The following is a 14887-nucleotide window of genomic DNA, read 5'->3' as shown; positions in this document are numbered from 1 at the left end:
AAATGTCTGCAACACAAATTCCCAGCTCGGCGAACAGAACCACAACAACGAGCACCTGAGCTACAAATCTTCTCACAAACTTTGAACTTGAGGCTGAAATCAAACCTGGGTCCATGGTGCTGTGAGCCCAGTGCTAATCACTGAGTAGCCATGCCACCCCCACAAACAGTTTTGTGAAAAGAAAATATGTTTAACCAATTTATTCTCTGATGTTCTCTTTTGAGCTATTGGAAAAAGTAACATGTACTGAGAATAAAGCAGAACTGTGGATGTACTACACTTAGATCTTCAGAAAGCATTTGATAAGGTGCCACGCCAAACGTCATTGTGGAAAATAAAAACTCACGCTATTGGTGTAATATATTATCAAGGATAGAAGACTGACTAGCTAACAGGAAACAGAGAAGGCATAAATAGGTAATTTTCTGTTTGGTAAGACATAACAAGTGGTTTGCCAAAGCAAACAATGCTGAAGCCTCAATTCTTTTCATTTAATGTGTGGATGAAGCTACCAAAAGTATGGTTGTTAAATTTACCGATGATACAAAGATAGGTAGGAAAATAAGTTGTGAAGCCAATGTTTGGCAAGTGGAATATAATGTGAAAAGTATGAAGTTGTCCATTTTGGCAGGAGAACAAAATGAAGCATATCTCAATGGTAAGAGATTGCAGAGCTCTTGAGATGTAGAGGAATCTGGTTGTCCTACAGTGTGACTATTAAAAGGTAAGTATGCAAGTACAGCAAGTAATTAGGAAAAATAACAGAGCATTATTGTTTATTTAGTACAAAAGTAGGGAAGCTATACTTCAGTTATATAGGGTCAGAAGTCACACGACTCCAGGTTGTGGTCCAACAGGTATATTTGAAATCACAGAGTGCTTTCAGAGTACTCCTTTGTCAGATGCCACACCACAGCCTTAGATCTGAAGGTCTTTGACTACTAGAATCATGTTTAAATGCAGAAGGAAAAGGCTTTGTATAATTGCAATTGCTTGCATTTCAGATATCAATTGCTTTTCCATTCACTATATTGCCCAACAAAAGCTGCTACTCTGATGAACCTCAAAGAACTTCTATAGTTAGCATTCTACCATTGGCAGCTATATCTTCAACACCATTCGCCACAAGTTCTGGAATTGTCTCACTGTCTCTCTTGCTTCTTTTTCCTACTTCTTTGACATCATTTTTGGCCACCTCTCCTAATATTTATTTGCCTGGGTCAACCTCAGGGTTTTCAATCCTCCAGGAATTGGAGTTCAATCTCCAGGATACTGCTGCATGCAACTTGGAGAAAAAATCAAGAAGCTATTAAACAAAAAGATTGTTTTGCATACTTCTTTGAACATTTCTCTTTGCCAATTAGAAGGATATTGAAAATGGGAAGAAACAAAAGCGATTTGACTGATAGTCAAACAGGAACCAATTGGTTAGTGAGTCTTTTTGCTTTCTGATTGGTATAGAGAAATGGATGTCTTGGCCAACTCATGGCTGAAGCATGGAGGCCAGTCATATGATGAAACTTACAGGAATAGACTTGATCACAGTTGACATCTCAAAGTTCAGTGTCTAAATGTGTTTGATTGTTAATGCTATAAAATGCCTTGGGACATTTTACAACACCAAGGATGCTTACAACATCACAACAGAGATTGTGCTACAGAAATACTTTTGTTTTACTTTGTTGGCTGTAGAGTCTGTTCAGATGTCCTGAGGTCTCAGAGGTGTAATATAAATGAAAATATTTTATATAAATACAAATTATTGTTTACAACATAAGTTTGTGTTGGGATAAACATCTATACACAGCACAGATCCTGGAATTCCTCCATTACCCAGGCTTCAAAGAATATGTAACTATTCTGACTGCCCTTACTTTCCTCCCTGGTTATATACTTGCACAATCTCCTTGTCATTCTTTCTCATGTATATTAGACTGCATATCAAGCAACATTGGGCAAACACATTGCAAAATATCCACAATGACTGGAAACATTGAGGAATCGAGAGAAAGTATTTGCTTTACTCTCCCCTAAAGGCTGAGGAATGACTCCACAATCATGCACATAGTATTTTCCCAGGTGGCAAATGTTCATGAGATATTTGACTACATAGTATATCACTGCTTCTGTCTTGACTCCAAATGCATGTACTTTCTCTCAGGATTATACAATAATCAAGAGCTTGGAACCATGGCTAATTTCCACCCCACCTACCCTGCCCTGCCTCGCTGTTTTCAATTAGTGCCTTCAAAGCTGAGACTGATTAATGCATTACTAACTGGAACTGAACCCATGACCTTCCTGGGCTGTTTGGCTCAGTACTACATCAAGTGGTGCAAATAAACGCCATCCCATGAGGATGGGACTCTTTCATTTTCTCCTTTTAAACAGTGATGATATCTCATGGTCTGCTATTTGTGAACAGATGACGAGATCCCTTTAAAAAGTTTCTGAATTTCATTACAGCACTCCACAAGCATGACAAAAGCTGGAGCCCTGTAGCTGGAATTAATCAAAAACATGTGCACATCTGAGTAAATAAAGAGAAACAGCCTCCAGTGGCAGTTGGGGGCAGTAACCAAAGGACAAAGATTGAAGGTAAAAGTACCGAAGGCAACATGAAGAAATACTTTTTCTCATTAGGGTGTTATTTGGAATGTTCCACCTTAATTTGTGATGTCAATAAATGTAATATTAATATTAAAAAGCGAATTCATCGAATCACAGAATGGGTACAGCACAGAGGTGGCCACTGGACCCGTTACATCAATACTAGCTCTCTGATGAACAATTCATCCCACATCACTCTGCCTTTGCTCCTGAAGCTCTGCACATTCTGTTTCTAATTCTTTTCAAAATTTACAAAGTTAACAGGAAAGGTAAGGGAGTCAAACCTTCACAAACCTTGCGGAGTCAAAATAGTTTGGCTAGCTTTACGCAAAGGGCCAGAAAAAGCATGGGAGGGTGAGTGGCTTCTTTCTGTGCTGTGTTATTTTATGATTCTATGAAGTATGTCAGGAAGAAAAGAGGATGGGAAAGCAAGGAATGCTGGCCAGTTTTCCTCCTTTGACCTGGGGCAATGAAAGCAAATATAAACCCATTTTAAAAAAAGCCAACTCTAGGCCCTATTCTGTAAGATGACCTCAACTAGGATCAGCTAACTCACTGCAGACCAAGTATTGAATCTAAACAAAAACCAGCAACTTCAGCATAGCTCCATTTATAACACTTTCATCTCTGAATCAGAATACAGTGGCTTCAAACACACACTACAGACTTGAGAACATAGTTTAGGATTGCATTATGGGAATGCTGCATTGCTAGAGGCACTGACTTTGGGATGAAGCGTTAAACTGAAACACCCATTTGCCTGCACTCATACTTAAATATCCATGCACAATTTAAAAGATATCAAGATAATTACCCTGGGGTCCTGATGAACATGCCTTTTTCGACGGCTCCAACAAAACCACTTCAACTGGTCATTTGCTAATGCTGAGATTTTACTTTGGAAATTGGCCACATTTGTCATCAAAATAATAGCTTCTGCTTTTTAAATAGTATTCATTGGTGGCAAAGTGCTGAAAATGTTATGAAATGCTGCAAAAATTAACATTTCTTTACCCTTTCTTTACGAAAAGGGAAGGACCGGAGCAGGGCGGGTGCCAGTATGTAGCAAAAACTTTTAGAGGCTGCAAGAGTTTGTGCTGTTCTCTTTAATCTATCACAGTCTTGCATTGCACTGAACCAACATGCCTGAGTTATAACTTCATATCTTAATTAAATTAGCCTGCCTATTAAATAGCAGTGGTTTCATCACTCAGTGAGAATCTCCCACTCTCAACTTTGGCCTTGTTCCTCAATCTTGTTCTGTGGAGGGGTAACGACTGTGTGTTCCATGTGGAAAAGAAAATGTTCTTTATTCAGGTTACATGCATTGTATTGAACCTTCTTTACTGCTCCCTGGCCATTGACCTCCTCACAAGATATTGTCATTGATGTGTTTTATGGGTTGCTGCAGCACTGTTGAAAGTCTGATGAACTCCAGCCTGTCACTACCAGAGCTGAACTCTGTTAAGCCCGGTGAAGTAAACATATAGAGGTCTGCCAGAATGGCAGATTTACATGTATATAGCATTCTTCACAACTTCAAACTGTCCCAAAGGACTTTACAGACACTTTTTGTGTAGAAATGTTGCAATGTGGGAAATGCATCAGTCAACTTGCGCAATTTATTCTGCAATCAACAATGATTAGTTCACTTGTTTTTGTGATGTTTGAGGGATAAATAGTCGTAATTCAAAATCCGAAGGATACTCAACATTCCAGAGAAATAGGTAAAAGGGAAAAGGAGCTTGGTTTGCTTTGTTAATAATGGAAGTATCATTGTGGCGGTGAGTAGTGATATAGTAGATCTTGTACTTTCTGACGATGGCTTACCAAGCCATAGCTGACAACAGTGAGGGAGCAACTCGATTACTGCAATATGAAATGTGATGTTGGTAGAGTTTGGCTGAAATTAAGGAATAGTAAGGGAAAGGAGTCATGGATGGGAAGTTGTCTACACGCCCCAAAGAACTGCCTCACTATAGGACCAAGAAAAAATTCGGAAATAACAGGGACAGATAAGAAGGGCATTACAATTATCAGGGTAATTTTAATCTGCACTTTGACTGGACAAATTAGCAGAGTGAGGGTAACATAGATGCATAGAAGTGTATCAGGGCTTGTTTCTTAGAGCAGAACCTATCCAGGAACAACCTATTTTAGATCTATTCATATGTAATGAAGTAGGACTACTAACAGACCTTGTAGTTCAGGATCCATTAGGGGTAGCAATCACAACTTTGTAGAATTTCAAATTCAGTTTCAGGTCTCAGATCAGGTCCTCAACTTAAATAAGGGCCATTACAGATGTGCGGAGAAAGCATTATCTTAAACAAACTGGGAAAATAGACTGAGGGGAAGGTCATTGCATATGCAGTGGCAGACATTTAAGCAGATATTTAAAACACTCAGCAAAAATTTATTCCAGTCAAAAAGGTTAACTAAAGTTTAACTGCCTATAATTAACAAAGGCAGCAATGATAATATTCAATCAAAACCTAAGGCATAAAAAACAGAGGATTGGGTATTTTTTAGCAACCAGCAACAGTTGGCTAAAAAGCTAATAAAGAGGGCAAATATTGATTATGAAAGTAAATTGACAAGAAATATAAAAACAAAGAGCAAGAGCTCTGTGGAAATATGAAAAAGCAATAGCTAAGATAAGTAAGGGACCCTTGGGAATTAATAAGAGGAATGAGGAAGTGGCAGATAATTTAAGGCAATATTTTGCATAGGTCTTCACCATAGAGGAAACTATAAACATTCTAAATATATCAGATAACAAAGCTACTAATGAGAATACAATACAATACAGCACAAGAACAGGCCCTTTGGCCCAGCAAGTCTGCATTGTTTCCTAATCCTTATTTAAAGCAAATACGTATTGGCCGTGTGCAGTATCTATTCCTCTGGTCGGCTCACATTCATGTGTCTAACAAGATACTTCTAAACTTTTTCCCCTAAAGTTTTTTCCCTTCTCACATTGAACCTGTAACTTCTTGTAGTTGACCTTTCCACTCTGGGAAAAAGCCTTCTACTATCCACTCCATCTATGCCTCTTATAATTTTATGCACCTCTATCAGGTCACCACTCAGCCTCTATCTTTCCAGTGAAAACAATTCGAGTTTATCCAACCTCTCCTCATACCTTAAGCCCTCCAGACCAGGTGACTGGTAGTGTGGTGACCAGAACTGCACACAATATTCCAAATGTGGCCTAACTAAAGTTTGTCAGCTGTAACACAAATTGCCAAGTTTTATATTCAATGCCCCGGCCAATGAAGGTAAGTGTGCTGTATGCCTTCTTGACCAATGTATTCACCTATCTTGCCACTTTCAGGAATCTGTGGGCCTATACACCCAGATCCTTCTGTATGTCAATGCTCCTAAGGGTTCTGCCATTTATTGTATAATTTGCACTTGGATTTGATCTTCCAAAATGCATCACCTCCCATTTTGTCCAGATTTCTCTGTCCAAATCTGCAAACTATCTATATCCCACTGTACCATTTGACAATTCACCTCACTATTTGCAACTCTGCCAATTTTGCTGTCATCCACAAATCAGACCACCTGCATTTTCCTCCAGATCATTTATATATATATATTAGAAACAACAAAGGTCCCAGCGCTGATCCTTGCAGAACTCCACAAGTTACTAATTTCCATTCCAAAAATCATCCTTCCACCATTATTCTCTGTCTTCTATGACTAAGTGAGTTCTGTATCCATCTAGCCAGCTCACCCTGGATCCAAGTAGACTCGACTGTTTGTACCAGCCTGCCATGAGGTACCTTATCAAATGTCTTACAAAATCATGTAGATAACATCCACTGCCCTTATCCCAATAATCAATCTTGTCACCTACTCAAAAAGCTTAATCAAGTTGGTGAGACGTGACCTTCCCCGCACAAACCTGTGCTGTCGATTACAAACAAGTCTATTTGCTTCAGCACCTTCTCCAACAGCTTCCCCATCACTGACATCAGGCTCACTATATTGTAATTACCTGGATTATCCCTGTTTCCCTTCTTAAACAAAAGTACAACATTAGCTTTTCTCCAGTCTTCTGGAACTTTGCTGGAGGCCAAAGAGGATGTAAAGCTATCTGTTAAGGCCCCAGCTATTTCCTCTCTTGCCTCGCACAGTATCCTGGGATAGATCCTGTCTGGCCCTGGGGACTTGAAAACCTTATTGTATTTCAAGAAGAAAGATCTTGTAACAGATCTCCATCACATCGGACAAACTATTTGACAAACTAATGGGACTAATGGCAGACAAGTCACCAGGATCTGATGGCCTGCATCAAAGGGTTTTAAAGGAAGTGGCTGCAGAGATGGTCTATGCCTTGTTTGAAATTTTTCAGAACTCATTGGATTCTGGGAGTGGCCCAGCAGTTTGGAAGCCATTAACATGACACTCCTGTTCAAGAAGAGAAGAAGACAGAAAGCAGGAAATTAAAGGTCAGTTAACCTTACGTTGTCATTGGTAAAATGCTGAACTCCATTACTAAGGAAGAAATAGAAGAATAATGAGAAGAGCTTAATGTAATCAGACGGAATCAACATGGCTTTGTCAAACAGAAATCATTGTCTGACGAATTTACTAGAGTTCTTTGAGGATGTAACAAGCAGAATTGATAAAAGGAAACTGGGATATGTAGGGGACAGTGAAAGTGGTCAATAAAATGCTACATAAAATGTTATAGAGTCATAGAGATGTAGAGCATAGGAACAGGCCCTTCGGTCCAACCCATCCATGCCGACCAGATATCCCAACCCAATCTAGTCCCACCTACCAGCACCCGGCCCATATCCCTCCAAACCCTTCCTGTTCATATACCCATCCAAATGCCTTTTAAATGTTGCAATCGTACCAGCCTCCACCACTTCCTCTGGCAGCTCATTCCAAACACGTACCACTCTCTGTGAAAAGGTTGCCCTTTAGGTCTCTTTTATATCTTTCCCCTCTCAACCTAAACCTATGCCCTCTAGTTCTGGACTCCCTGACCGCAGGGAAAAGACTTTGTCTATTTATCCTATCCATGCCCCTAATAATTTTGTAAACCTCTATAAGGTCACCCCTCAGCCTCTGATGCTCCAGGGAAAAACAGCCCCAGCCTGTTCAGCCTCTCCCTATAGCTCAAATCCTCCAACCCTGGTAACATCCTTGTAAATCTTTTCTGAACCCTTTCAAGTTTCACAACATCCTTCCGATGTAACTAGTGGAATGCCACAAGGATCAGTTATAGGGTTTCAATTCTTTACGATCTATATTACTGACTTGAAGGAAGGGCAGAGTGTAATGTATCGAATTTGCAGATGATATAAAAACAGGCAAGAGGGCATGTCATGATGAGGACATAAGCAATTTACAAGGGAATAAAGGTAGGTCTAAATGATTGAGCAAAATTTAGCAGAGGGTACTTAATTTAGGCAACTTAGGTCATATACTTTGGGAGGATGAATCAAATGGCAGATTATTATTTAAATGGTGTGAGACTCCATAAAAGTGCAACACAGATTGATTTGGTTATTCTTGCACATGAAACACAAAGTTAGCATGCAGGTGCAGCACGTAATTTATTGTGAGTAAGTTAGAGTTTAAAAATTGGGAAGTTCAACTAAAACTGTATAGGGTATTGGTGAGGCCACATCTATAGACCTGTGTAGAGTTTTGGTCCCTGTATTTAAGAAAGGATATCTTGCCACAGACGGCAATTCAAAAGAGATTCACAAGAATGATTCCTGGGATAAAGGGTCTGAACTATTTAGAACAGCTAAACAGTTTACACATTTATGCATTAAAGCTGAGATGAATGAATGGTGATCCCAATGAAAAGTGGAAGAATGAGCAGGCTTGAATGGATCAATGTTTGATAACGTTCCACTAGTGAACTAGGGGATGTAGTTCCAGAATAAGGGGCATTCATTTCAAATTTAAGTACAAGGAATTTTTTTTCTCAGAATGTCGTGAATGTCTGGAATTCTCTTATCCAGAGAGCTGTAAGGCTAGATCACTTAAATATTTAAAGAGGATGTGGAACAACCTTACAATATCAAGGAATTGAGAATTATAAAGAATTGGCAGGAAAGAGGAACTGAGGCCTAGGCCAGATCAGCCAACATATGTTGGAATAGACCTAAGGGGCCAATGAGTTATGTCTGCTCCAATTTTTAATGTTCTAATTTTAAAGCAATTCTCCAAGATCTGCACTGATCTACAAGATGAAACATCTTTCCCAAGTGTATCTTGTCATGACAATTCAAGATTTCATACACTTCACTTGGGTCACCCCTCACTCTTATAATACCAGTAAGAACAAATCCAACTTGTCCAACCTATCCTCATAAGACAGTCCACTCGTTCCAGGTATCAATCTAGCATCTATAGAGAGAAAGCAGAGTTAATATTTCAGGTCCATTGACCCTTCTCCAGAACTGATGATAGCTGGAAAAAAGATGGTATATATGGGTTGGGGTGGGGTGGAGTGGTGAGTACACAATAAGCAGAGACAGAGCCCAGAGAAAGAGAAAGACAGGCGGACAAAAATATGGATAATGGTAAGCCAAGGAGAAAGAAAAGCTGATAATAGGGACCATTTATAGGTGAAAATGGATTGGGTCTGCTGAAAGCAGCCCATTTAATGATAGGGCCTGGGGTGGGGGGTGTAAAGAACATAGAAGAAAGTCTTTAGGCCCTAAAATTATTACATTTGACATTGAAGTCTCCAGGTCCCCAAGTGAAAAATGAGATGCTGTTCTTTCAGCTTGCACTGAGCTTCGTTTCATGTGGTTGACTCTCAGGGCCCCCTAAGTATGTATATATTTGTCATACCAAGTGACATATTCCAGCATAGAACCATGTCACACAATATTATTCATATTTCTGCCCACATAAATAACACAAAATACTTGTGGCCTGTGATCTTGAATGATCCGGTTCTCAGATTATTCATAACTTCTTCATTTTGTGCTCAGAGATGGTCACAGTGATAAATTGGGATAACTGCTCCCTAAATTTTCATTTTGGAAGTGTGTGTGGGAACCTAATGCATTATTATTAATGTTTGCCTGGCACTGCGCAGATTGTGTTTCATTAGGTAGTCTCTGGTGTCACTAGAGATAGAGAACACAACAAGAAACTCAGTGATTTACCTCCCACCAGTGGTTTGAATTTATTGGGCTATGAGTGGGATTTAAATCCTGTCCCACAACATATTTTGTACATTAAGCAATAACCTAGACCATGAGTTATTCTGGTCACATTCTCAGAATCTTATTTTATTCAGAAACATATTATGGGCCCCCGATGATTGCTTACCTCTGTATTTCTCACCTCTGTATTTCTCGTGCTTGGGGTAAATATGGATGCTGGACATAGTTGAGGGATGTCGTCTGTTTTCTGGCTATCACAGCTCTACAAATTGACAGTAAAAGTAGCCTGTGAAGGGAACAGAAATAGTTCAGCATCCCACAAAATAAGGAAAGATTTCAACTTTACTGCTGGCAATTTCTATGAATGGCTCGATCTTCTCACAGTTAATAGCACCGATATACTTCTGGTGTACTGTGTTACAAATTCCATCCATTTAATAATTACATACCACACACTGGGATCACTTTGCTGGAATGCTTTATAAAGAGCTTTGCTTTCTGTGAATTCTGCACATTGGGAGTGAATTAATGTTGCCAACCTCCCTGGATGGGTCGGCAGTCGCCAGTTATGGCCTAGGAGAACTTTGTCCTTTAAATGTTTCACAGCAATAGCAGCTTCTTGTTCCCCTCCCCCGCTCTAAGATGTCACCATAGTGAAACCTCAGGCTCTGGGCTCCATTATTTCCTTCACCACTACAATGATTGGCAATAGGCAGGGGTTAAGGTAGAGCAGCATCCGAGGAGCAGGAACATTGACGGTTCAGGCAGAAGCCCTTCCACATGAAAGGCTTTTGTCCGAAACATTGATTTTCCTGCTGCTTGGATGCTGCCTGACCTGCCGTGCTTTTCCAGCACCACGCCAATCTCCAGCATCTGCAGTACCCACCTCTGCCCAGTGGGAAAAGGAGAGACAGGTGAATAGAGTGTGGGGCAGGCATAATTTCCAGCAGGGCTGGGAACATTAGCAGCATGGAGCACCTGGGAAGTTAGCACTGTGAGAGGGGCAACCAGTAAAGCTGAACAAAACCTGGGTCCATATTTTGGTGCATAGTAAAAGCATGTTTCTTCTGGTATTGGAGATGGAGGACAACAGACAAAGACCAAGGATTCACACTGGAAGAACCAAAGGGGAAGAGAGGAGAAAGGTTTTTGTATTGAGAGCTATTATGGGGTTATTCACCATGAATGGTTATTGATCCACAACAGCTATTTTTATTCTTTCCAAGATTGTTACCATTGCTGCCTGGGCCAGAATTTGTTATCCTTCCATAAGTGAGAATTGAAGAGGTGGTGTTGAGCAGTCTTCTTCCATTGTGCAGTCCAGTGCTGTTCGGAAGAGAATTCCAGGTTTTTGACCCAGCAACAATGAAAGATGGATGATATATTTCCATGATGGTGCATAGCATAGAGAAAAACCTGCAGGCAGTAATGTCTTGCCCTTGTCCTTCTAGACAGTAAAAGCCATGGGTTTGGAAGCTGCTATTGAAGTTTGATGATTTGCTGCCATGTTTTCTGTAGTTGGTACACTCTGCTACCACTATGTGTTGGTAATGTAAGAAGTGAATGTTTAATGTGCTCAATAGAATGATGATCAAACAGCTGCTTTTTCCTGGATGGTGTTGAGCATCTTGTGTTATTGGAGCTGTATCCATTCACGCCAGTACAGGATATTTCATCAAAATCCTGCCTTGTAAATGGTGGACTCACATTGAGGAGTCAGGAGGTGAGATACTCACCAGAGAATTGCCAGACTTGGATCTGTTCTTGTAACTATAGTATTTATGTGTTCAGTTAGGTGTCTGGTTAATGGTAACTTCGAGGATGTTGATGTCAGAAAGATAATCAAATGGAGATGTAGGATAAATGCAATATATCTTGCTGATATCACATTATCAAACCATCTGTGATCAAATGGTGCACATAGAGGGAACACAGGATCAGGATACCATTTGATCAAGTCTCCAGGAATAACTCCAGCCAGGGAGGACAACTCCAGAATGGATAGGAAAAGATTGAACATTGTGGCCTGAGCATAACAGTTTCTCACTGGGAAGGTTACACACTGTTGCTTCTTTGTTAGAGAAGTGGTGAGTTCATTCCAATTCCAAGCTCCTGATTTTTGGACGAGCTGTTGGATTTAATGTTTTTTGAGTTGAAGTTATGCCACAGTGAAGCCTAGTGCCATCAGTGACACAAAGTTAAATTGACAGCTGCTGCATTTTAAAGTATAAATAAAGCTAAAGTTTTGCTCTGAATGTGGGAATTCTGAGAACTCGTTGTTTACACAACACTGAGGTCAGGTTGACCCAAGTGGGAATATCTCCCCACATGATTTATACACTTTTCAAAGTGACTGACTGTAAATTGATCCAACTTCAATCTCTGCCTCAGTCTATGAAATAACATACACCCACAAACCTTGCAGACCTGAAAGGCAAGGAAATAGGCAAGATACTGAGTACAAACTGTAATCACATGTAATTTATTCCACACAATTTATTCCTTGAACAACCTTCATATAACCCTCAATATTGCCTCACCTGATCTGCAGCAGAGTTATGGCAGTACAAAACCAGATCACTATCTGTTGTTACAAACTCTCCCTGTTATTCAATTCATAACAATCAGAGCAACAACCGGATAAGTAGCCCACTTCCAATTCAGAATAATGTGAGTGCCACAGGTTAGGCAGTGCAGTGGTTATCACTCGCTTTCTCTAATCCCTCTAACTATTTGTCATGGAACCCATGGCAACAACCTCTGCACGAAGTCCTTTCACATGGGAGGCTGTTGTACTACCACCACTTCATGCTTCTGGCTAACATGGAACTTCTTATCACTTGCTGTAAATATGCTGGAAGTGATTTGCAGGTTGATAATTAACCTGTTGGGTCATGTCACAAACGTATCTTCCATGACTATCAAAGCCTGGACTGGGATCCGAATGTGGGGCTTTTGGCTCTGAGGTAGGGGTGCTACTTATTGCAATGCACGATGGTCATGGGGGCCAGTACTGAGCAGCATTGAAACCAGCCACCCTGGTGACACATGCCAGGTAATGAGAACACGTACACAGTGGCAGCATCCTATTTGGAGATTCTTTTCTATTGGGCAGTCAGCGGGGAGCAGGTTGTAAATTAAATACAAAAACTGTATCAAAAAAACCTTACTCTTGCTTCCAAGTTGCATCGAAGCTGATGTAGATAGGGAGGGAGTCAAGCATAAAGCCCAGCCATTGCTTTATTGAGAGGACTAAGAGTCAAAGCACTATTGTGGAGCCTTCTGGTTCCAGATAATGGCCAGACCAGCTGAAAAATGGACAGTCCATTACAAAACTATACTGTCTGTTAGTAAGCTGAGCTGTCCACTACAAAACCAGATTGTCCACTACTAAACCAACTACTCGCTACTAAACCAGATGGTCCACTCCAAAACTACTTGGTCCACTACAAAACCCCACTGCCCGCTTCAAAACCAGAAGTCTACCCGCTGTAGGTGATTAAGGGAGCTGTAAAAACACTGATGAGCTGTGATGCATATGTCTGGCAGTGCAGGAGATGGACAGTCACTGCAGCAAAGCTTTCTCTCTGCCTAAGGCTCTTTACAAGGAAGACAATGTAAACTCTTGGTCACATTATTTGACTACTGTCCACATTCTCAGAATTAATTACCAAGACTACAAATGGACATTGCAGACTAGTAATGACACGACAATCCTCATAAACTAGCTGAAGACCTTTGGGATGTAAAGGTCAAATTATACAGGCCTGTAAACTCAGTGCTGATCCCAGGAGAGCAGGTTCCCATTGAGTTTTATCCCCACACAGTATCATCAGGCCCTGACTTAGAAATACAAAAGAAGCCACCCAGAAAGTCAGTGTTGTCGCAAGCTGTGATAATAATGGGCAAGATTCAGTACAAGATTCCAGTTAAAATATTATAAAGCTATATATCGGAAACATACATTTAATAAAAACAGAATGCTGCAATTAACCATAGGGAGACATACGCACATGGGATATTAAAGAAAAGATTTGCATTTGTATAGCACCTTTCACAACACCAGGATGTCTCAGAGTGGTTTTACAGACTTTTATATACTTTTGAAGTGTGATCACTGTTGCAATGTAAGGAACGTGGCAACCACTTTGCGGAAACCAAAATTCCACAAAAAGCAATTTGATAATGTCTCTGAAATTCTTCTTTTTGTAGTAGTTCAGTTCAATTTTAGCATTCAAAATATAAGTGTAATTTAGCAACTCAGTGTTTTGATGCACTTAGAGCAGAGGCAGCATGGAACCCTTCAATTGTGGAGAATTACCCCTCCAAGTGTCATCATGAGCACTCCTTAATAATGACTGAATGGAGACTTCACAATGTCAGGACTATGTAGGCCCTTTGTGGTAATTTTTCTGCAGCAGTGAATTTTGTGCAGCAATGTAAGAATCATTGATTAGTCCATTTTCATGACTTTGGTTGAGAAATAAGTAATGAATGGGACATTGCTAAGAATTTAAATCATTAAAACCACTTACATTTTGCAAGTACATTCATACGTTGTTTCTCTGCGTCATTTCATCAGCTAACACACCAATGAATGTCTGTGAAAAATCGTTTTCCAGACTATTTTAACATAGATTGTTTAACACAGACATGTTTATTTTACACAGTGCATTAGTTGCAAGCATGAAACAGAGAACACTGTTTCAAAAGTCACTGGAGTCAGGGAAAGTCCCGGATGATTGGAAGATCACTGTTGTAACCCCCTTGTTCAAGAAAGGATCAAGGAAAAAGATGGAAAATTGTAGGCCAATTAGCCTAACCTCGGTTGTTGGTAAAATTCTAGAATCCATCATTAAGAATGAGGTTTCTAAATTCTTGGAAGAGCAGGGTCGGATTAGAACAAGTCAACATGGATTTAGTAAGGGGAGGCCATGCCTGACAAACCTGTTGGAGTTCTTTGAAGAGGTGACAAGTAGGTTAGACCAGGGAAACCCAGTAGATGTTATCTACCTAGACTTCCAAAAGGCCTTTGATAAGGTGCACACGGGAGGCTGCTGAGCAAGGTGAAGGTCCATGGTTTTTGAGGTGAGCTATTGGTATGGATTGAGGATTGGCTATCT

At 40.2% G+C, this 14887-nt stretch overlaps 1 protein-coding gene and 1 long non-coding RNA gene across 3 annotated transcripts in view; one reads left to right on the top strand and one right to left on the bottom strand.

Moving 5' to 3' along the window:
• The window catches only part of LOC122564922 (SH2 domain-containing protein 3C-like), a 114929-nt gene that overhangs the window by 95475 nt on the left and 4567 nt on the right, over positions 1 to 14887 (bottom strand). The window contains exon 2 of the mRNA XM_043720403.1: positions 9931 to 10050. Within this exon, the coding sequence (XP_043576338.1) occupies positions 9931 to 9988 (58 nt within the window). The 5' untranslated portion in view covers positions 9989 to 10050. The remainder of the gene's footprint in view (positions 1 to 9930; positions 10051 to 14887) is intronic.
• LOC122564923 overlaps positions 4282 to 14887 on the top strand; it is a 36714-nt gene continuing 26108 nt past the window's right edge. For both annotated transcript variants that reach the window (XR_006316043.1, XR_006316042.1), the window contains exons 1-2: positions 4282 to 4394; positions 6974 to 7070. This is a non-coding gene — a long non-coding RNA (uncharacterized LOC122564923). The remainder of the gene's footprint in view (positions 4395 to 6973; positions 7071 to 14887) is intronic.

The sequence above is a fragment of the Chiloscyllium plagiosum genome, chromosome 30 (genome assembly GCF_004010195.1).
Source record: "Chiloscyllium plagiosum isolate BGI_BamShark_2017 chromosome 30, ASM401019v2, whole genome shotgun sequence".
In the NCBI taxonomy this organism is placed as follows: Eukaryota; Metazoa; Chordata; class Chondrichthyes; order Orectolobiformes; family Hemiscylliidae; genus Chiloscyllium; species Chiloscyllium plagiosum.
Note: the sequence above shows the minus strand (reverse complement) of the source record. Positions and strands in the feature narration are given on the sequence as shown.